The 22,443-nt window shown below is 40.4% G+C and overlaps 1 protein-coding gene across 2 annotated transcripts in view; it reads left to right on the top strand.

The window, feature by feature from the left end:
• PTPN14 (protein tyrosine phosphatase non-receptor type 14) overlaps positions 1–22,443 on the top strand; it is a 110,847-nt gene that overhangs the window by 44,290 nt on the left and 44,114 nt on the right. For both annotated transcript variants that reach the window (XM_041426679.1, XM_041426680.1), the window contains exon 3: positions 2,114–2,283. In XM_041426679.1, coding sequence (XP_041282613.1) covers positions 2,114–2,283 — 170 coding nt within the window. The remainder of the gene's footprint in view (positions 1–2,113; positions 2,284–22,443) is intronic.

Below are 22,443 nucleotides of genomic sequence, written 5' to 3'. Positions count from 1 at the left end.
TGCATGAATTTGTGACATGAGCTGCGCTGCTATCGGTTCCTGTGCTTCAGCTGCAATAGCTTGATCCTCTCCAGGCTGCTTTCCAGGAAAGCAGTTGTCTTCTAGTTGTGCAAGATGAGTGCTGCCATGTTTGCTCCACAGTACCTGCTGTAATCTAGAAGTTCAACACTGTATTTCATTTACTTCTTGTTCCTTGGAATTGCTGCTAGATTTGGTACTTGAAGAACCTTTCTACTGTAGCAAATCTTGTGCTGTCTCCCAGCCCCCGCTCAAAGGGGAGGGACTGTGCTCATTCGAGCTGTTTAATTTCAATCCCTGGATTCCTTGAATAACTCTTCTAGACTTCAGAGTCCAAATCTTATTCGTTGGTAGATGTTTTACAAGTACTTCACACTTCAGACTTGGGGTTCTAGGTGTTGTGAATGTTTACTTTTTCAATTAATATGGAAGCTCTGTTTTTGCATCTCCACACTGTTTCTTGCTGAGGAGGAGCTGCCCTGCAGTGATTTTTCAAGTGTGTTATTCCCTTAAGCAGTGCTAAAATCACTGCTTTTTTCTGCCTTCACATTAATTCCTTTTCTTTGCTGCCTCCACTGTCCCTCCCACCTTCATTTTAATCTAATTACTATAATGGTGAACTCATCAAAAAGAACTTATCCACTGATGACTACAAAGGGAGAGTAGAAATATATCAGGAACATTTGTGAGGTTAGTTGTGTTTGAAGTTTATCCTGTGGGAGATGCTGACTTCTTGATTTATTTGTGCCCTAGATAGATTGATTGATTGACTGATTTATTGAAGATACCTTTAATTTCTAGGAGGAAATACTACAAAAGAAAAAGTTTGCTTCACTGTACCAGACTGAGCAGTGCTCAAGCAGTTTGTCAGGCTTAAATGAGGAATCAAGTTGAATTAGTTATCACCTAAGTTAAATGCTAGTCTGGATGTTGTCCAAAGTTGAAAATATGTATGTAATGAGACCCTAAAGTAAGTAAGTGTGCTCCCATTCAGAGTCTTGCATGATTGTCTCTTGCATGCCCTCAGCTATAAAGTAGTTGGAGCAGTGCTTCCCCTGCTGGTTTGTTGCCATTTGTAAACATTTAAAATTTTTGGTGTTGTATTACTTGTCCTTATGTTGTGTGCTAAGTCATGGTGTGTGCAATGGTTTTTATAGAAACATCTATATCGGCATGAAACAGGCCGTTCGTGGTGGATTTTGCAAAGTTTAACATCTGCAATTTGTCTGCTACAATGTTTTTCACTTTTTCTTCAGATCTGCAGTCATTGTACTTGATGTTCAAGTGCTTTTCAATAAAATCCTTCATGATGGATTGGCTATTCCTTCAGCTGCTTTATTGCCACTTTGTAGCTCTAGTTCTGAGCTGTTCTGCATTAATTCCTCTTCACCAGCAGCAGTCCCACATGGCTCACACAGTAGCTGCTACAGCTATGAGATTTGCACTGGGCAGGAAACATCTGCCAGGTTTCCAACCTGGTATTTCTGTAGAGCCTTGAGCAAACATCTTGTGTGTCGTGTGCACAATCCAAGTGTATACTTGTCCGTCATAAAACCTTGTGAGTGTGTTAAAAAAAAAAGAGTGAACAATTCCGTGTTGGGTAAATGGTTCTGGTATTGGTAGATGTATTTTGACATATGCATGTGGATTTGCATTGGTTTTTTTTCTAGTTGGAAGAGTCCTTGTCCTTTGCATGCAGTGGGCCTGATCCAAAGTTTCATGATGCCTTTGCACTTTAATTCAGACTTAGTGTTTGCTGTCTGTTCACAAAGCACAGGTGTCCCTTAAGAAAACACTCAGGCACTTTCTGTAAATCATTTATGTCACCTGTGCCACAATGTCAGGTAGAGCTCTTCAATATGCATTGGGAGATATAGGAGGTATGAGGCAGATAGTGCACTGTGAAGCATATTGCAATATTAATTTGTCATTCTCTTCAAAATGTCCCACAAAAAAGGGCAGTAAAAAATAAATTACTCTGATTTTGCATATGGAAAAATGTACACAATGCCATCTGTTCTTATTTGCATTTGTGACATGTGTGAGTGATCTAGCTGGGGAAAGTAAACTGACACTCCTGTATTTCTTTATCTAGACTCACTACTTCGGCCTTTGGTTTCTCAGCAAGAGCCAGCAAGACCGCTGGGTTGAACTGGAAAAGCCTCTGAAGAAGCAGCTGGACAAATTTGCCAATGAGCCTTTGCTTTTCTTTGGGGTAATGTTCTATGTGCCCAGTGTTTCCCGACTGCAGCAGGAGGTGACAAGGTATGTGCTTCCCTCTGTTCACAGTATTGTGATAGAGCTGGGAGAGAATGGGACTATAATAGACCATCTGAGAGAAACAGTTGCTCTGTTTCTGGCATTCAGTATTTGCTCAGGTATCATCTGGCTATTTTCTTTTCTGATGATTGCCCAAAGGGGAAAAAAATGGGAGAAGTCACCACTTGATTATGTCTGCTTGGGGAGAAGAAAAAAAAAAAAAAAGCTGAGAGATTGTGCATGACCAACTGCAAGGAAAAAATGAGAGTAATAGTTATATGACTAAAAATCTGACATAAATTTTGAAAAGGACCATGGTGACCATGGTTTTTCTTCTGTAACTTTCTACTGGTGAAAAGGAAGCCACAAAGGAACTCTATATAGAGTTTTAGTTTATTATTCTTAAGCCTACGTGTGCTTTGGTGAAAGTGAACTTTGGCATTTTTTTCCCCAGGTTTTGCTCATCCCACTCTTGATTTTCCCTTATGCTTCACAAAAAGATTAAAACTGTTAAGAGGGCATTAGTCCTTTAATTATGATCAGGGCGTACCTTTGCAAACAACTTCAGTGGGAATTACTCTTTTATTCAGAGCCCTGTGCTGCAGTTGTAACAATACAACTGTTTTGAGGGGCTATTTTTGTAAACCACATCACTGTGTGGTTTTTTGCACATCTGTGCTGTATTGAAATTTAATAATAGAAAAGAGAGAGTGAGGAGAAAAAAGCCCACCTCACCTAAAAAGGGGTGGAATTGTTTTCTTTTTAACCCAAATTACTTCATTTATGTAGTCTGAGCAAAGTTGTATCAGCACAACTAAAGGTAAAGCCTGGAATAAGTGGATGAAGGCTTCAGGGTGGCAGAGGCCTTGCCACTGAAAAAAAACTGCTGTTGCTGAAACCCTGGAATTCACCACATGGTCGTAATAGCTAGGAAAAGATATATAACTAATGAAGGAAGAACGGCTTTAATTCTAGAAGGCATGCAAGATATGAAGCATTTTTTTATATTACAGGTTGTGTATTTTAAAATATCTTTATTTGACAATGAACTGGGGAGTCGGGTCTGTTAGGATGTGAAAAAGTTGTCTTGAAATGGCAGCTGTCAAGCCATCCCTTGACTACTGTGTGTGCTGAATTCTTGCCAAAGAGTGGGATAAAAACATCATGAAACTTCAACTTGTCTGAGAACAGACCAAACACTGATGCTTCTCCGTATCTGGGTGTTCCTGCTTTGTACACGCTGGCAGCCTCGGTACCTTTTCCTTCAGAATTATTTTAATGTGCAGACGGAATGTCTGAAATGTTGTGTTGCTCAGTTTGTCATCCCAATCCTGGCCTGGTTGTGTGCAAGGAAGCATTGTAGCTACTTGGATGCTATTATCTCTTCAAGCTGCACCTGCAGTGCTGATTGCTCATTCATAGCTCACCTGCAGAGGTATATTTGCTCATTCTGCCCAGGCTGGTAATAACAAAGCATTACAGTGACAATTGAACTTCACAGCACTCTCAATTGGAGTGGCTGCTGAATTGTTTTTCTTTCTGAAGTGATTGATAGCATAAGGTGTAGAGTCTTATTAGTGCCTTTTATGTTTCTTTAAAGGTGTGCAGCAAAGCCAGCAGTTTACCAGAGGATTTCAGCTATAGAATAGCCTGTTAAGATTTGTTTGTTTCATGGAGTGGAATTGCTGCGCTGTAGATGGTGTGATGGCAGCAAACCTTCAGCAATAGGTAGATTCATGTTTGAGGCAATGGTGGGGACCTGAAGGATTCTTCTGAAACAATGGGCAGAGAAAGGCTTAGTTTAAAACCTGATTAGATGCACAGATGGGTGTGGGCTTATAGGGTTTTTTTTGGGCTCTTGGTAAATTGATTCAACATTTGCTTTTATTTTGTTAGTGGCTGCTTCTAGGATTAGACTTGATCATGATATGATTACATGTGATGTTGAGGTAGGCACTGGACTCACCCACTCAGTGCCTGTGTATTTGACTTATATTTAGGTACAGATGACAAATCTGTCTGAAATGCAGAACTTGTGATGAGACATTTCATCCCCTTCTGGGAGGCTGCAGAGCCACCACAAACGCAACCCCAAAACACAACCACCACCAAAGGCCGAAGATGCAGAGGTGGTGACAGTACTGCTAGCAGTGGACCTGTCACCTTTGTAACCTTCTCCAAGTGGAAATAACTCCAGCCCTGAGCTTGCTTGGCTGTGTTTGGAGTTGAAGGTGAAACCCATCTCTCAGCAGCAAGCTTTTAGTTAATTGTAGACTCCAGGGTTTCCAGGGTTGATTAATATTCTCTGAAGATGATGAAGTCTTCTGAGAATGCTTCAGCAAACACTGACATAATGCACAAGTATTCAAACACTAGGGAGTTAGTTTCCTGGGCTGGTTTTCTCTGCCTCTGATCTGCAGGATTATAGACTTGATAGCTGGTTTTGAGAAATTTGTCGCCAAATTGAATATTCCTTCCTGTTTCCAGTGGCTGCAACCTCGTGTGTCTCACATACTGTCATTGCAAGAAGGGAAAATTATGCAAGTCTTTTAGGCTCTGTTGGTTGAGAGGAGCATTACTTAGGGTGTTAGTCACTGGCTCTGAGGTAGTGTTCCCTAATAATTTTATTTGAAAAATCATCTGAAAGATCTTTTCAAAACAATATGTGAACCATTTTGTGTTTGGCTGTTGTTTGGTAGTTGGGACCAACAGGAAGAATCCTGGTACCAGCACTACAGTATTTATAAAATTATAACTTCTTTACATCTTATCATTACTGCCGGAAGTAGAAAATGCTAATTATGCCTCCAGGCCCGTGGATTTTAACTGCCTGCAGGTGTTAGTAATGGTCAGGAGCTCTTCTTGGTTTCTCTGGTTACTTCCTGTATTGACAAGCCAAGTGTGGAGGCAGAAGTTAAAGTGAGTAACACTGCCCCAAGAACTATGTCCCAGTGCTGGACAGAGTTGATGGAAACCTGTCCACATGTGCCATGCTGGGAGAAGAGTGGAACAGCAGTGTCGTGCGAAGTCAGTGCTGTCCCTCACAGGGTGTCACTGTGAGAAGGGGAGATATTTACTGAAGTCAAATGCAAGCAGCAGTTGCAGAATGTTTGAGGTTGGAAGGTATCTCTGGAGATTGTCTGCTCAGAGCAAGGTCAGCTAGAGGAGATTGCTCTAGGACCATTTCCTATTGGGTATGGAATATATTAATGGAAGGAGAGATTCCACTCTTACTCTGGGAAATCTTTTCAATCACCCTTGAAATAAAGGAGGAGGATTATGTTTAGAAGGTGTGCCATGTATTTCAGTTTGTGCCCAAATGACCCCATAATTTCAAATTGTGGATTGATGCTGAGTGGGTGAGTGGGTTACCTGGGCTGGCCATGTAATTGGTTATTTAGGACCTCTAGAGCTGCAGGCACCTGCCATATAAACACAAGTACTGCCATGTTTTCATGTGGGATGGATGCCTGTAGTTAATTTTTAAGAGGTGTTTCTAATAATATGAGAGCCTGTGGTAAAGAAAATGAAAAGACAAGACTGCCAGAGCAGTTATTTAGCTTTCAAGTTCTTAGAAGCCGATCTCTGAGACCTGCATGAAAAGATGAAGTGAAGAGTACTCTGGGGAGCACGTTAATTGTTTTAGTAGGTCACATCTAACTCTGGCTTGCAGTTCTTTCCTTCTTTGCTACAAGACTGAGGCTTGAAGATGAAAATATTAGTGGTGTAGAAGTTTTTTCCTCTTTGGATGAAATTAGTCATTGGGAGAGGGTAAGAAGCACCTGCAGGACACTGTCAGCCTTGTTCAATTTGTGGTTTTGAATGCAAATGCTGGGGCTACTCAGGGCAGTTATGTTTCCTGACCTCTGATGGATGCTTCCCAAGGACATCCCAGGGAAACATACAGAAAGCAGACACCAGTTGTAGAGTACTTGTTTTTTGTTTCTGGTAGCAACCATGACATAACTATTGCTATGCCTTACTTTCAGTGCATTGTACTCCTGGCATTAAGCCTTCTCCTAGGAAAGCTATTTCCTACCTTCTAGACCTCTTATTTCTCTATCCTTTCTACTCTGTTTCTTATCTCTTGAATTGAGGCTCCCATCTGTATATATTCCCTGTTCTTAATCCTGTCTCTTCCAAGCTCTCAGTGACTCCGGCATCTGCCTGCCCACTGGTCATGGCATTCTACTGGTTCCCAGTCCCACAGATGTTTTCCATTTTTACAGATTAATTAAAACTCCATGATAATTCCTGAAGTTGTCAGTAGGAGTTTTCACCATGTTACTGTTTCTACAATTTGAAAATTTCTAGAAGAATTTGTGGTAAACAGAATTTAAAAACCAAAACAAGCAAACAACAACAAAAAAACCCCTCTTCAGACTCGGTGGCAGTTATAGCAGGAGTAATTGGGTGGGAGTATGGGGATTGGCACATTAGCAAAAAGCATTTTTCATGGAAGGCTACTTAGACAACCTCTTTTTAGTCATCCAGCTGTTCTCAGTGAGCAGCCATCGCAGATGGAGCTTGTGCTTTTGGCATATTTAAAGCACCTGGGATCTGCATACTGTCTGATATAAAGCACTCTTTGTGATGCCCTGTAGAGTAGATATTTGCATAGATTAGACATATAAATCTGCCTTTTATTTTCTGCTAACTCCTCAGAGAGGAGGCATCCTTTCAAGCAGTTATTTTAAAAAAAAAGTCTTTGTACAGTGTCTAAAGTAAACAAGCTTGCTTTTACTGTGCTCTTGTTCCAAAAACAGAGAACCCACACGTTCTTGTGGCTTTCTGAAAATGTGGGTGCGATGCTGCTTCCTGCACAATTATCAGACAATCCAGGGCCTTTTACTTTTCTCCCCTTCCCACATTTTGATCCCCCACCATATCTCTTTCTTAGTGCATGTTACTGCTGTACCTCCTGTGAAGGAATAAAGGTGTGCTTTGGTCTGGTTTTCTTTTTTCTTTCCTGGAAGTAGTTTTCAGTGTCTTACTAGGTGCTCTTTACTCAGTAGTATCCAGTGGCTTTTGTGCTATTGCGGAGTGGGACATAATTCTGGGAGGTGAGAGCAGTTCCCAGTATGGGTGCCCCCATGGAGCTGGACCCCCGTGGTGCTCTTTATGGTAGGTCTGGCATGCGCAGCTCTGTAGGGAGGGATATGTTCCAGCACCTGCAGTGTGCTGCATTGAGCTTCTGCCCCAAGTTCAGCTGTCAGCTCTGCATTTCCCCAGAAGAACATGCTGTACAGCTTTCCTGTGAAAGGAAACAGTGTTTGGAATGGGATGGCTGCACCTGTGAAGTGTGGGAATGATTGTGTTTGCAGGTGGAAAATTAGAGCCCGTGGCTCCCAGGCCTCTTTTCTGGACGGTCTGTGAAAATTCAGCCTCAAACTTACCCTCTTTACCCTCAAACTTACCCTCTTTATAATAAGTGAATATTTATTTTCCCTGATATTTTGCTGCCATACCCTTTTCTTCACCATTTCTTGTGGCTGGTTTTTTGTTTGTTTTTTTTAGGAAAATATCTCTTCTTCACTGTTCCCAGCCTTTCCCTTTCTTTGTTTTTCTACAAGTGTTAGGTGAAGACATTTTAAGCAGAAGTTCTTATAAAGCATAAAGTGGTACAGACTCCTAGGACTACATGAATTTTTAAATTACGTGAGTATACAGGAGAGGAAGAAAATTAGTTTTTGAGGGCTTCATATTTACAGGGAAAAATGTTTTTGCAAATCTGTTTTAACAAATACTGGATTTTTTACCTTCCCTCAAAAAAGTCCTTGCTAGATGTCTTGCCTACTTGAGCTTATCTTTGCTTTTAGTCTGCTGTGCTTTTTTTTTTTTTTTTTTTTTTTCTTAATAGCTAAAGTTTCACATCCTTCTATGTAGCCAGCTTTTAAGACAAGTCCAATCAGCTGCAGATTTCTACCAGTCACTGCACTCTTTTCTGCTAGTTACTGCTCGTTACACTGTGCTTTTAATTTCTGTGTTAAGGCTGGATATCACATATCATCCTGTGCCAGCCTGGTTTTGTGGCAAGCTCAGTGAAGTGGAACTCTTTTGGCTGTTAAGGATGTAACATTTACATGTGACAAGTACATGAGGCTGCTTTGCTTTTTATGATTGGTCACACCTACAGCTTGTGGCTGCAGAAATCTCTGTGTGTACTTTTGAGCTCATGGTAGTTGGTTTGGCTTCATTGTCCAAAATAATTATTTTGAATATCACACTGTGCTGGAAAAAACAGCACAATGTGTACAATCAGATTTGTTCCAGACAGCCTGGGCTGTGCTTGCCTGAAGCGAGGACTGTGACCGATTGTGTGGCCGTGCTTGTTACTACACCACAGATAGACCTACATGATTTTTTTTAATGCCAGTGGTTCTCAAAAATATACTGACATTTAACAACTTTTCTATGAAAGTACAGAAGAATAGCATGCAGGATGGGAGGAGAAGAGAGATGCATGTTTTAGTTCAGTGGATTGCTAAATGAGAGAGAACTGAGTGATACATGGCAAATGGGAAGGTGGAGTGTTTAAAACAAAAAAATTCCAGAGTTTGGTCTCTTACACATGGAGATTTAAGTCAGAATTTAACCCTTCAGTGTGTAACAGTGGAAAAAATTTAGTTTTCAGGCAGCAAAAGTTTCACTGCTTTGTCTCTTCCTAGGAGCCTTTGTCAGTTTGTGTTTATCGTGTACTTACCGGCACATGTTTTACGAGCAAGCTGCTGTCTTGGAAAGATCTTATCTGGAGGCAGGCTGTGTAGTTTCCAGAAAAATGACTGCACTCATAGCCTGCTTTTCTGGGAAGTGTCATGGTGCTCGTGCTGATGAGCTCTACTCACACCACACAGGAAAGGCCTTGACACACAACCCTCCCTTTTGGCACCAGAAACAGCTGTGTGGCTTGCCCAGCTGGAAAGGTGATGCACTTCCTCTTCACTAAGAAGCAATGGTTTTGTCTTCAACATAAATATGATATTAATGGTCAGAAGAGTCCTGTGTTTTTACCTATTTCCAGTTATAAAGTTTGTCAGTTCCCTTTCTATAGAGAAAGTTTCCTCTATAGAGAGCTTTGGATCAATAGACTGCAATGCTAAATGATTTATATTAATTAAAACAGTTGCTGCTATACATGGAAGCTGTATCAAATGAACAGAAAAGGACCGGGTAAGAGTGTATAAGAAAGGCAGACCTCAGAAATGGAAGACAATTTAATCCCATGAATCTCGTCAAAACTTGTGTTCTCAGCTAAATGATTTGAGGAGTCAAATTACTGGGTAAGTTTTTACAGAGGAATGGTGTGAAACAACAGTGAAAGGGCATGGGGTGTCAACTGCCCCGTATGTGGGGTACTGTTTCTTTCCTGTTTAACTAGAAGAACTAATAGAGGGTGCCATAGGTATGTGATGAGTATTGAAACACAGCAAAAGAAGAGTTGGGACAAGTACTAATCTGTGTCATATTCATAAGAGTATTTGTGGGATACCATGGTGAGATCTCCCAGAGGAAGCAGTAGGAGCTCTCAACTGAAATTTTATAAATTGACATGAGGCAAATAAATTTTTGCTGGAACAGAATTCCCTTGGTTTTAGATGGCTGTTGACAGCCTGCATGACCATACGAGACCCAGTCCTGTTCAGGGTCCTCAAGTTGTTTGTCTTATGACTGGAACTGCACCCTGCCTCCCAAAGCTTTAAGAAAGGCAAGCTCTGGGATTCATTGCTCAGTGGAGCCAGGGAGTCCTGAGTCCTCAGGGATCCCAGCTCTCTTCTGTTGAACAAGGTTGTGGGTGGGTCGTGAAGTAACTTGGAAATGTCGGTGTTTTTGTTTTGGTTTGGTTTGGTTTTTTTCTTTCTCACTTTTTCTTTAGCTGCTAGAATTTGGGCGCATGTTGTCCAGGCAAGGGAGCAGTTCTGGAACTGCATGCAAGCTGGATGAGTCCTAAAAGCCCTGGGTGGCCACCCAGGCTTAGACAGTCTGGGATATTCACATTTTGGTGCTCCTTTGATGGTTTTATTGTTTTGTTTTAATTATTAGACTTTTTTAATATTAGTGGCTACTGCAGCATGAAACGCACACATTAGGCTTGTACTTGCCTTGTTGTAAACACCCTGATACTTAATTATCTTTCATGTTGTGTTTAGAGAACAGCAACAACAAATAATGTGCAGTATTTGCCTGGGTCTTGTTGTGTTCATATTATTGCAGTGTATGTGTTGTTTTGCTTTTCAATAATATTTTTAACTTGGTTCTTTTTGGATGTTTAAACTTTGACTTAAAAGTAAGAACTCCTTCAAGGCAGACCTAAGATTCAACATTAATTCCCTGTTTATAAAATATTTGCTGAGGAGGGCAAACCCTTCTCCCAGCTGACTTTCTTCAGTGAATGGGGAGCTTGTTCTCTGTGTGTTGGTTATTGAAAGCTGAGCTCTTTGTGCCAGATATTTTAAGAAACTGTTGATGCTTAGATCTAATCTATTACATTATACTGTGCTTTTAGACCAGAAAGTGAATGTGTTTTCATGTGTGTGGTTGGGCAGTACATATGTAGCAACTCTGAAAAATAGTGTTGCATAACTATAAATACAGTGTAGGATACTTTCAGCCTGCATTCTTGCTTTACTGTGTTTTGAAGGCAGTGGCTGTAGTGGTTAGAAATGTTGCAACAGGAATGTCTTGGCATTGGGCAGATTCACATTTATATCTGATCATAAGGAAATAATACTAATTTTATGCTCTGGGGCTTAGTTACGTGTGCTAACATATTGCTTTCCTGATGGGAGCTATTTCTACATACAATTCTGGTAGAACAAATACTTTTGGAGTAATCTAGCCTTTTTTATTGGACCCGTTTAAATGGAAGCAAAGATTACATTCTGAGGTTCTGCTCTTCTTGTAGAGTAGTGTTATATCATTTACACAAGTTAAGAGAGCTTCCTTTCTGGTCTTAGTCCAGGTTGAATCCTTCCATGCAGTTATGGTAGTGGAGGCATTTGCACTTGGGAAAAAGTACTTTGGATCTCCTTTTCTTGTCCACCTGGGTAAGTGTGCTGTTGGAGACACTGGCTGAGCCTGTATGTTGAATAAGCAATGTGGATGGCTTTTACCATGGCTGACAGCTGTAAGTGATTCAGATTTTTAAAAAACAATTCCACAGCTGGGTACAATGTAGCAATTTTATTGCCCATGCTTGTGATTTTTATTATGCTACGGTTTTCCCTAAACTTTGAAGATCATGGAATGAGGTAATGATATGAATTTCAGTCTGGGATTTTTTACATGTTCAGAGCAGAACTCAGACCAGATTAGTAAAGGGCCAGTAAAGAAGGGTATGAAAGGTATGATTCCAAATATTTTATAGCGCTCAAAAGCCAGAAGAAAAAAAAATACCTAGTTTTACCAAAGAAAGAAATATCATTCTTCAATAATAGTATGGCTTTGAGGGTGTCACAGAATCTCTAAAGTTGGAGGGGGCCCATAACAATCACTGAGCCCAACTCTCTGCTCCTGGCAGGACTACCTAAAACTAGATCATATGATTTAAAGCATCATTCAGATGCTCCTTGCACACCGTCAGGCTGGTACTGTAGTCACTTCCCTGAGAGCCTGTTCTAGTTCCAACCTGATCTTAAATGTTTCCAGGCATGGGGCAGCCATCACCTCTCTGGGCAACCTCTTCCAGGGCTTCACCACTCTCACTGTAAATAATTTCTTCATTATGTCTAGACTAAATCTACCCTCATTTAGTGTTAAAACATTGCCCCTTGTCTTATCATAACAGGCCTTGCTTTGTCCCTGTTTTACAATCCCAGTGTAAGTACTTCTCCTAAGGCAGCTTCATCCCGTTTTCTTGTGTCCTATTCCTGGTCACCAGAGGAAGTGACTGTTTATAATTAGGACATGGCTGCAAACCACTGTGTTTAAAATGTGTCTTGATTACATAGACTGCTAGGCTTGAACCTTAATTCCAGAAAGAAGAGCTGAGGGTCCATGAGACTGAACCTAGTAATTGAGACATTTTATAATCCTTAAAGAGAAGGAAATGCAATAAGCATTTTGAAACTTGCTTTGAAGGTCTAACCAGCTTCTGCTGCAGCAAAAAAAGTTCTTCTGCCTTTCTGCATGGAAACAAAAACAATTTGAGTGGCCTATATATTTATTTTGTGATATCTGGCAGGTGAAATGGTGCTGAGGCTAGAAATCTGGGCTTCTGCTTTCATCGGTGAAGAGCTTGCTTTGTGTATGGAGCTGTGTTTGGATGAGTCACACCTACTGCTTTTTGTTTTTCTGCCTCTGAGGAAACTGTCCTCACGGCTGCTTAGTGATAAGCACTTGTGTTAGGAGGATCACTGTGATAGCCTGGAGTTGTCTTCTATTTAAACCCAGCTTTTCTTGCTCCTTGGTTTTCTCCTGTTAGATTTCCCAGTGCCACACAGACACAGGGTTGCATACCTGTAGCTGTACTGCTAGCAGTACCCATTCCATGTGTATGTGTGTATTTATGGAAAATATGTTGAAGGTTTACTTCTATGATCTGGAGATGTCCCTTTTTCTTGTTTTGTATTAGTAGCCAGTTATCTTAAATAGTGCTGAAAGGAGATTTTTATCTTGCTGTAATTGGCTCTAGAACCTCATGAAAACTGTGACTTAACCTACTTTTTGGAATGAAGAGGAGAATTGTGTCCTGCTTTCTTTGAACTGCAGTGTTTTGAGGAAAGAGGATGAGTGTATGGATGGTAAGCTTCTGCTTGTGCAGCTGGAGGATGTGTCAAAAGTTGTATTTAACAACATGGCCTTGCTACATCTACTTACACTTGCAAACTCTGCAGGAAAACTTCACCTAGGTATTTATTCTTGAGGACTGTGTCAGGCCTAAGTCAGGATGCAGAGATACAAAGTGCAGAGAAACAGAGAACGGACTTTGTTTCATAATAGTTTAATTTCTAAATAGAAATTGTATTCTGTAGACAAGAAATTCAAGTCTAATGTTTCCTGACTGGTAGGAGCATGCTGCCATCACCATGATGGACAGGGAGTTCCCATCCATAAAGTGGGAGGTTTCTGTAAACTTAATGAAAAAGTCCCTGCTGCTGGAATGACTCTCAGTAGAATCAGTTATGATAGTTTGCTCCCTGAAGGTTCTTATTGTATTGTTGTCTCCTTAAACCAGACAGATGCAACTAAAAGCAAATAGAGGGTTTTAGAAAAAAAGATGATAGCTTCAATGTTTTGGTTTAAAGGAGAAAGGATTAAAAAAGTGGAAAAAGGAAAACCACGTGTCATCCATAGCTGCTTGAGTCATATAATTGCCCATCAGCATTTTTGCATCTCCTCACATGAAGATGAAAAGAATAATTCCTCCTCTAGTTTAGGAATTGAGCTGCTCACTGCCTTTGTCATTTAGACTGTTGCCAATAGCTTGGCTGCCCTTTCTTCCCCCTCCAGGTGCAGCAGCAATGTGCGTCACTGCAGAGGGAGGTTTCCCACTCGTTAGGGAGCGCTGTGCATGGGATGGGTGTTCTGGTGCATCTCACACACCGGCACATGCTTTGGACTTGTCTCCCAGGGTAGTTTAAGGCACTGGTTTGGACAAGTGACTGCATTACCTAGGCGGGGGCTTATCCCAGTAGGTTCCAGCCGGGCTGTGCCCAGTGGACTGCCGAGGCCAGGATAGTCTCAGCAGATGCTCAGACTTGGTCCGATCTCCCAAGGCGTTCCCAGCTGCAGGCAGCCAAGCAAGCTCAAGTGATTTTCATCTCTTTAGTGATTATCAGCTCTATGTGATTATCAGCTCTTTTGGCTTGCTTGTGGCCGCGAGCAGCAGACACAGGGAGAGAGAGGAGAAGCGCTGTGTAAGGTTCCGCAGGATTCTTTATTAGGGTGTCCCACGAAGGTTCTCAGTGACAGCTCTTCTGGCAAACCTAGCAGAATTAGGGGTTTTTATACCCTACAGGGGTTTTGGAAACTGTCCAATAGAAAGGGCTAGGGGAAAGTGACCTGTAGGCTTACAGAGAGATAAGCAGGGTCCGAAAGGCGGCAGAGAGGGGCTTCTAAGGCCCAGTCATCGTGACTTGGCATTTCCTAGCTCAGGCTTCTGACCTCCAAGGAGGCCTTGCAGGTCCTGGGCCTGCTACAGGGGCTGGTACTCTTCTTTCTGTCTTCCCATATGATGCAGTAATAGGGACTTAGCAGTTTCTCCTCAGGGAAGTGCAGACTGCTAGGGGATGTACTCCTGAAAATCTTTGTGACACACGCCACTCCTGCCTCACTCATGTTGCTACTCCTGATAAAGCCTTACAGAGTGAGGGTTGCTCTAGACTTCCTGTGTAATCAGTGAGACGAAATGGGCATTTCCACAGTGGGATTCAGGATTCCTCTGTTGTGCATCGCTTTCTGCAGGTGATTAATTTTCTCTTTCCTACTGTGTGTTCTGAAAAGGGAACTGTGGATCATTGGTCTTCTATTTATAAGTCCTAGATAGAGGTCTGAAATTTTTCTACAGCATCAGGCAGAGGGTCAAGCCACTATTAGCCACAGCATGAGAGCAAACAGGTGTGTGGGGTTTGATTGGAATTTCTATCAGTTTTTTAAATTTTGAGAATTCAATAGGCAATGGAAATCTTGGTTATGGTAGCTCTTCCAGTCTTCAATTAAATTTATTCAATGTTGAAGTTTGTACTGCAGGCTGGAGCAAACTTTTTCCCATCTCTTGTATTTGAGACACAGATCATGAGAACTTAGTTCTAAACTTACCTTTTTCAGTGATCTGAATAATTTTAATGTTTTTAGCCTTGCTGGGAGGGTATAGTACTACAGGATCTGCAGTTGGATGTCAGTACAACCCTCAAGTCTCCAAATGTGTTTAAAAGAAGCATTTGTGTGGAGGCCCTTATGAGAATCTCAACAAGAATTTGGCAAAAATCTCAGTGTCGGAAGATGGCAGATTCCTGTGCAGTGAGATGTTTACTGCTTCACTGTTTTATCTTTGGCAGCTGCTTTTGCACTTGATATCTTCAGCTGTTTTTGAAGCTTTTAAAAGAATAATTATTCATTTAATGAAATGGATCTATTTTATCCACCCAACAGAGCACTGATTCACATATTTCCCTGGCAACATCCTGTCGTTATCAGAGCTGTGTTCACTTTTGCAGGATTGCCTTCGCTGGGATGTTACAACTTCCTGGGCCATGGTTTTGTTGCATGATTTACTGAGGTGTGGGGTAACTGTTTTCAGTTATTCCCTTGGAAACATTAGGGTCACTGGGGTCTCTGGGAAGCAACCTGAGTTTTCCTGTTTTCCGCTGGCACTGATGCTAATGTGGATGTTCCAACAATCTTTTCGCAGGAATATAAGATGTTGTACTGACGACCTATAGATAGGCAGCAACTTCATTATGTCACATTTCAAGCAGTGTTTTCTTATTGCCAGGACAGATTACTGTAAAAGGCAATAGCCAATGGCCTGGATTTTAGCTCCATACCGGGTAAAATTCCACTAAATCCGTAGAGCTTTCTCAGACATTGATTATGTGAGGTTAGGATGCTACATAAAGGTTTCATTGATAGGGTTTTGTAAGTGAGCTCTATGCATTCATGAATGAGGTTTCACTGCAGGCTCAGCAGAGCTTTTTTGGGGGGTTTTTTTTTTTTTTTTTTGGTTTTTTTTTTTTTTTTTTTTTTTTGGTTTGGATTTTTTTGTTTGTTTGGAGTGGGTTTTTTTTTGTTTTGTTTTTGTTTTTTTGGGGTTTTTTTTTTTTGGGTTTTTGGTTGTGGGATTTTTTTGTTTTGTTTTTTTTTTTTGTTTGTTTGTTTGGTTTTTTTTGGGTTTTTTTTGGGTTTTTGGTTTTTTTTGTTAAGTTCAGGCTAAGCACACATTCTTCTGTAAGTCTGAACGTGTCCACTTGCTCTTTGAATAAAGTAACACCTGAATACACTTGCATGCTGCTCTGCACCCACAAAGCAATTATTTTGTGATGTGCTTCTCAATGCTTACATAGGCATGCCAGTTGTTCACTGGTATATGTGCTTACTCAGTTCAGCTTTTGCATCAGTGCACAGCAGAGCACACTACATTTAGCCAGAAAAACATGGTGGACTTGAGTAATTCCAGAGTTCAGAGCAGTATGGATGAAGCATCTTTAAAATATATATTGAAAAATAAAATGGGGCTTATGGGGTATATACATTATATTTTATTGTTACAACTGACACAATGTGGGGGAGAGAATGGAGCAATGAGAACTCTTCATTTTTGTTTTGGGTCCAAGGAATAGTTATGCCTGTACTTAAGCACCATTAAAAAAAAAAAAAAAATTATCTATTTATTTTTAGTATTGCATAGTATGAGCTTGAGTATACATTTGTTCTAGTTAACTCACCACATTTTTTTAGCATGATATTCTAACCTGCTTGGCCATTAACCTGGCTGGCTACCAGGAGAATTTTCAAACTGTTGACTCATATTGCTTCCATATGTAGCTTAAACCACCTTTTCCCACAGCAGATACAGCTTGAGGGTTAGCTGCCTTGTTTTTCAGGGCAGGGAGAAGCATATTTTGAACTGAGTCAACACATATGAATAAAGGAAGTAAATATAAGCTATTATTAACTTTTTGGGTTCTAATCTCATTTTTGCTGACATCTAGTTCCAATTCAAGAAAGACCAACAGGGGCTTTTTGTGCTCCTCTTCCCCAGGAGGTTAAGCATGCTTCAGCCTACATAGCCATGGCTTATCTTTGCACTTCTGCATCTTTGTGGGGATGAATCTTTACAGCTGCCATTTCAGGATTTTTTTTTTTGTTTTTTGTTTTATTCCATCTGGAGATCAGGAGGCATGAGTAGCTCTGTGTGTGGGACCTGCTGTTGTGAGGATGTGACTAACCAAGTGGGTCATGACACACAGGCTGCATGCCACAGCACCTCAGTGAGCACCTGTGTGTAGGTGGGGCCTGTATGTGGTTGTAGCTCCTCTTCTCAGTTGGAGCCCATATTGTGTGTCAGGCACTAAAGGACAGGTGCCCAACACCTGGGAGAATTTGTTTATTATCCAAAATCCTGCACCAAAGCAGTAGCTGCCTCTGGGACACACAGTTCAGGGTGAGGAAGAAGAGCCCTGGGACCCTATACGGGGATGGGGAAGATCGTGTTCAGAGGAAGGTGAAGGTGGAGGCAGCAGTTGTGGGAGATAGTGTGGGTTTTTTGCACTCAAAAAACCCCAACCATGTTGTGAAAAGTGATATGTGGCGTTGCTGTAATTCACCTTCCAGACTCAGTCCTACCGTTTTTTTTTTTTCTTTTTGTGATCAAAAAAGAACGTGAATCTAAAAGAAAAAATAGTTTCCTGAGGTGTAGCCTTAGGATCTCTGTAGCCAAATGCAAGTGTTCTGCTCAGTTCAGGAGATATGAGCACATAGCTGAGCATGTTTTCAAGCCTAGGTTGAACAATAAACTGAACAATAACACTTTTAGCATGTGTTTAAAACCCAAACCAAATGGATACATGGCTTTTTTCAAAGATGTGGATAACAAACTCTTTGCTCCCATATTTTTTATTCTAGTGTTTCTATGTAATATTTATATTTGCTTTGAACATTTGTTTTTTGTTTTTTTTGCAGTTAGAAATGCTAAAATACATTGCATTATATGATTTTGTTTTGCTTTACTTTTGCTATCTCACTTCAGCCTTTATAAAGATGAATTCTATGGTGGTGTCACCAGGGTTTGCTGGACTCCAATTGACTCCAATTTGCAGAGACCAAATATCTTTTTTAAATGAAAAGGTTCAGAAGACAAGAGAATATGGCTTCCCTGGTGTTTTTTTTTTTTTACTCTAAAAGGCATGTCAAAGTTTTGTGCTGTATAATTCTTTAGGTATTTGGATTAACTCTGATAAAATTATAGGTGGTTGTAAGGGAGATTATTGTGCTTATAAATTGTAGTGGGGCTCCCTGTAATTTGTTATAATTAATTCAATAGTTCAAGAGCAGAAAATCAAGATCAGGTTGTGGCATGCCTTCCTTTCTTGCAAAAGCATGCCATTACTGGTCTTTTTATTTAAAGTTTTGCTTTGTGCTTGTGGGTTTATTTGAACTTGGAGTATGCAAAATGCATAATACGCTCTTAAAAAACAATGTACAAGTACAGAGGATGGACCTGTTGTGGTTGGTGGGGGTGTTCTGTTTAAATGTAGAGAAATTGGTGGATACTGTGGAGCTGTATCTGGTGGCTAAGCATCTCATGGAAGGAGCGCGTGTTTTGGAAGGCTTGTGTCATGTCTGCGGGCTGCAGCAGGGCCTGGGTGCATGTCTGTGCTTGTGGCCCATCAGAAATGGCAGGAAAAGAAAACCACTGGCAGAGCACTTCTTTCCTATGTGTGCTCCCTCTTTTGCTGCAGAGTGTGATGTTGTTGTCTCCTGGCTCATTGCTAAGGGCTTAGCTTGCCATCCCTTGAACTCTGGGCAACAAAGAGCCGCAGCAGTTTGAGATCGGGCTGCATGTACTGCTTATGTGGGAGAGGTTACAGTGTCTGTGTTACTTTCCTAAACAGTCAACGTCCATTTGTAATGCAAACATACTTTTCTTTAACGCTCTATTTTTCTGCAGAAATTTGGCATTATTGACTAATTCATGCCAGAATAGAAACCTTTTTGCTCTTAAAATACTTTGCATTTACTTCTGAAATCATGTGCCAGCTGTGTAAAGAACTGGAGGAGCTAGAGATCTGGAATTTTAATTATCTTTTGGGGAATGCATGCACATTAACAACCTTTCAGTAGTCAACTGTTGAAATGGAGGTGGTAAGCAACAACTAAGCGATGCACAATTCTCATCATGCTGTCTTCAGCTGTGCAAAGGTTTTCCTGTTCTAGTATCCTTAGCCAGGAGCTGATTAAGGAGCTGGCCCTTAACCTTTGGAAGGCCTTTGGTAGGAACCTCACTGATAGCTGTGGTAGCTGGCCTTTCACTGTGTGCCTCACCAAGTGCAGCTCACCAGGCAAGCCAGGCATCCAAGCTCTGCATCATTTGTCCTTACCTCACAACCTGCACATCAAAATAATTGGAAAGTGGCCATCACTGTGACGTTAGTCTGTTGTAGTCAAATCCTCTCTTTTCCCTTTCAATTATAATTTGTTGCTTTTAAAGAGAGAGATTGAGTGATCTGGAAGTAGGTGATAGGAACTGTGTTTTGATCTGTTCTCCTTTTTTTTTTTCAGTCAAATGTGTGAATATGATGCTATCCCAGCATTGTTCTGTCTCGTTAGGAAGGGGAATGACACAAATCTTTCCATGTATTTATTTTGGTTTTAGTGTCAGTCATGTTTTCCATCCAGCTGCTGGAGGAAGCCAGGATGTAGGCAGCTGGATGCTGCTTTTGAACAGAGTAATTTCTCAGTTACCTGAAGCTAGCCTTGACCTACCCTCTAAGGTTGCTATGATTAACGAGCTCTTACCCTGGAAGATGTTATGACTCTGTTTTTACTATTGGCATTGGCAGTTTGAGCTTCTGAAGGATTTCCTCCTGCATGTGTGACAAAAGCTCTTTCGTCTCCTTTGCTCTCTTTTTCTGGCAAGTCTGCTGATCTTCCTGAAGGTCTGTGACAGGGTGTGGTAGACTTATTCTCAATAATACCCTTCCAAAAAGAAGGAAAGGTACCCTTCTATTAGTGGAAACAGTGTCATTGTTTTTTATAATCTAACACAAATCCCAGGTAAATGGCTGTTGTCTAGGACTATGAAACACCAGACTTTCGCTGGGAGAGAAGTTGATGAAATTCCAAAGGAGTGAACTAGAGATGGTGTTTATCAGCACCATCTAAGTTTTTAAAGTGGCAAAGATGAGGCATTAGCTCTGTGTTACTGAAAATGACATCATGGATCTATGTATCTCTCTTTTTTTTTTTTTTTTTTTTTTTTTTGTAAAGTGCCTTTAGATTAAGATGTGCTGATTGAATCCTTGCCTCCAAAATGTGTTTCAGCATGCTCAGGCTCAGAATCATAACACCATCTTGGCCAATATACTGATGTTGCATTTGAAAAGACCAATCTTGTCTGCCTGACTGCCTTTCTTATCATATAAAATCCAGTCCAAGTTTGCAAGCCAGATTTGTTGCAGTGTATTGAATGACCCACATGAAATAAGCAGTATCCAGTAAGTAGTACTCTGGATTGAGACTTGGGAACAAAACCTTAGACCTCCCAGATCTGCCTTGGCTTCCTGTCCAAGTTTACATGAGTAGCTTCACCAACCTCAGATATTGTATGAAATTAGGCTAATGATCATTAATACATTAAAGCATGTTTTTTTCAGAAAAGCTACCAGTAAGAGTTAAGTAGTAACATGAGTCTTAATTATGTAATAAATAGACAGAAAGCACTTTTCAGTCATTATTAGGGACTTCCTTTGGTTACCCTGAATAACCAAGTCATCGGCTCTTCTACCTCAAAGGCTGAGAAAACATATCCTCAAAATAAAAAATGGGCTTCTATTTCAAATGTAGCAATATAGGTATCTATGGAATCCTGTTGCTAAATAGTACAAAAGCTAAAATCATGGCAGGTTTTAAGGTGTCAGGTGAACAATAGACACATGAGTATCAAAGCTGATGCTTAAAATAATTTTAGTAAATGATAAAAGACCTCTGTTCTGGAGAAACTGCTTCCCCTGTGGGCACATTATTGCATAAGAGTACACTGCAGCGTCTCTCCTCAGAAATATATTACCATACTAAGTTAATCTCAAATGAGCTGACTCGGACTGTTGTTGTGACTCAATGAGATTTTTATTGTCTTCCTAATTTTGGAAGATTGTATTGTACTCTCATTGAAATTTTTTTTGAAGTTGGAAAAGAGCTGAAGTTCTTGAGCTAAACCACTGGTGGACCAATCTGTTTCTCCTTTGAGTCTTAAAGGTTTCTTCTTTTAGAGGTATGAAATGGTAGAGTAGTTCTTTTTTCCTCCAGAGAAGTTAAATTACATAGCTATGCAGTTATCCAATAGATAGGCTGGGTGCCAAAATGGTACCTAATGAGTTATAAAAAGTTAGTCATGCCAGTAATAGCATCATTAGAAACTATGGTAAAGGAGTTGTACCTCTTGGGTAACTTAATACATGTTTTGTAGTGCTTTGTTTATTTTCAGATACACTCAAGGTAAATATTTATTGGTATTGAAACTGTTATGTATTTATATTGGGTCAAAATTTCCAAATAAAATTAAAAAAAAAAAAAAAAGCTTTTTGAGTGTTTCCCGCTGCATTTTAGGTACAAACCCTCTCTGATGTACAGAGAAGGAAAGTAAAACTTGTGAAAAATAACAAAAATCCAGACAGGTCACATTGCAGTATTCAAACTGTATTAAACCTTATTAACTCAATGCTTTTTGTATAAAATATACATTTAGATTGTAAATCTCTGGGACAAAAAGAATTTTTTGTTCTGTTTCTTTACATTTCCTAGCAGAGTTTGATGCTGCTTGATTACTAAGGCTAGTGGATCTGATAATACTGAGTAATGATTAAGGTAAGGAAGTATTTGCCTTGTGGTTCTTTGTGGAAGTCACTAGTAAGAAAATCCTGAAGGTGCAGTGCAATTACTCTGCAAGCCTAACCCATATTCTTACTTTTGTAAACCATCCTTTAATTTCTCTACAAAAACCTCACTTCTTGTTTTGGTCAGGCCACTTTCTGTATGCTTGTGATATATGAAATGTTGATTGTTGAGGAGAATAGAAATCAGTGAAACGGAGTTATTTTCTGCGTGTATCAGATAGCAGCAGGGATTTTATGTCAGATAAACAGTGGTGATGGAAGGGTGCAATGAATTCAGTGACACTATACAAACATCCACTTTCTTTTTTGAAGTGACAGGAGAACAAATGTGAATCCTGGTCCTGGGGGAGGTCCATGCAGAATTGTTTGTGCAAATGGAGTTTCCCCACATTTATGCAGCTGTAGCAGTTTGAATCTGGGTGTTGTAATTAAATTTTAAAATAGTACCCTTATCTCCTCCTCACTAATACTATGGGATTTTGGTGGGTTTTTTTTCCTTTAATGGTATGGATTGCCAAAATACAGATTCTGGAGTTGAGATGTTGTTTCTTAGTCATCCAGTTGCAGCTTCTTTACTCTATAAAAATGTGCTTTTTGATGCCATACATGCAAACAT

This window comes from Onychostruthus taczanowskii, unplaced genomic scaffold (genome assembly GCF_017590055.1).
Source record: "Onychostruthus taczanowskii isolate IOZ18803 unplaced genomic scaffold, ASM1759005v1 scaffold93, whole genome shotgun sequence".
NCBI classification, from domain to species: domain Eukaryota; kingdom Metazoa; phylum Chordata; class Aves; order Passeriformes; family Passeridae; genus Onychostruthus; species Onychostruthus taczanowskii.
This window is presented reverse-complemented; position numbering and strand designations above follow the sequence as displayed.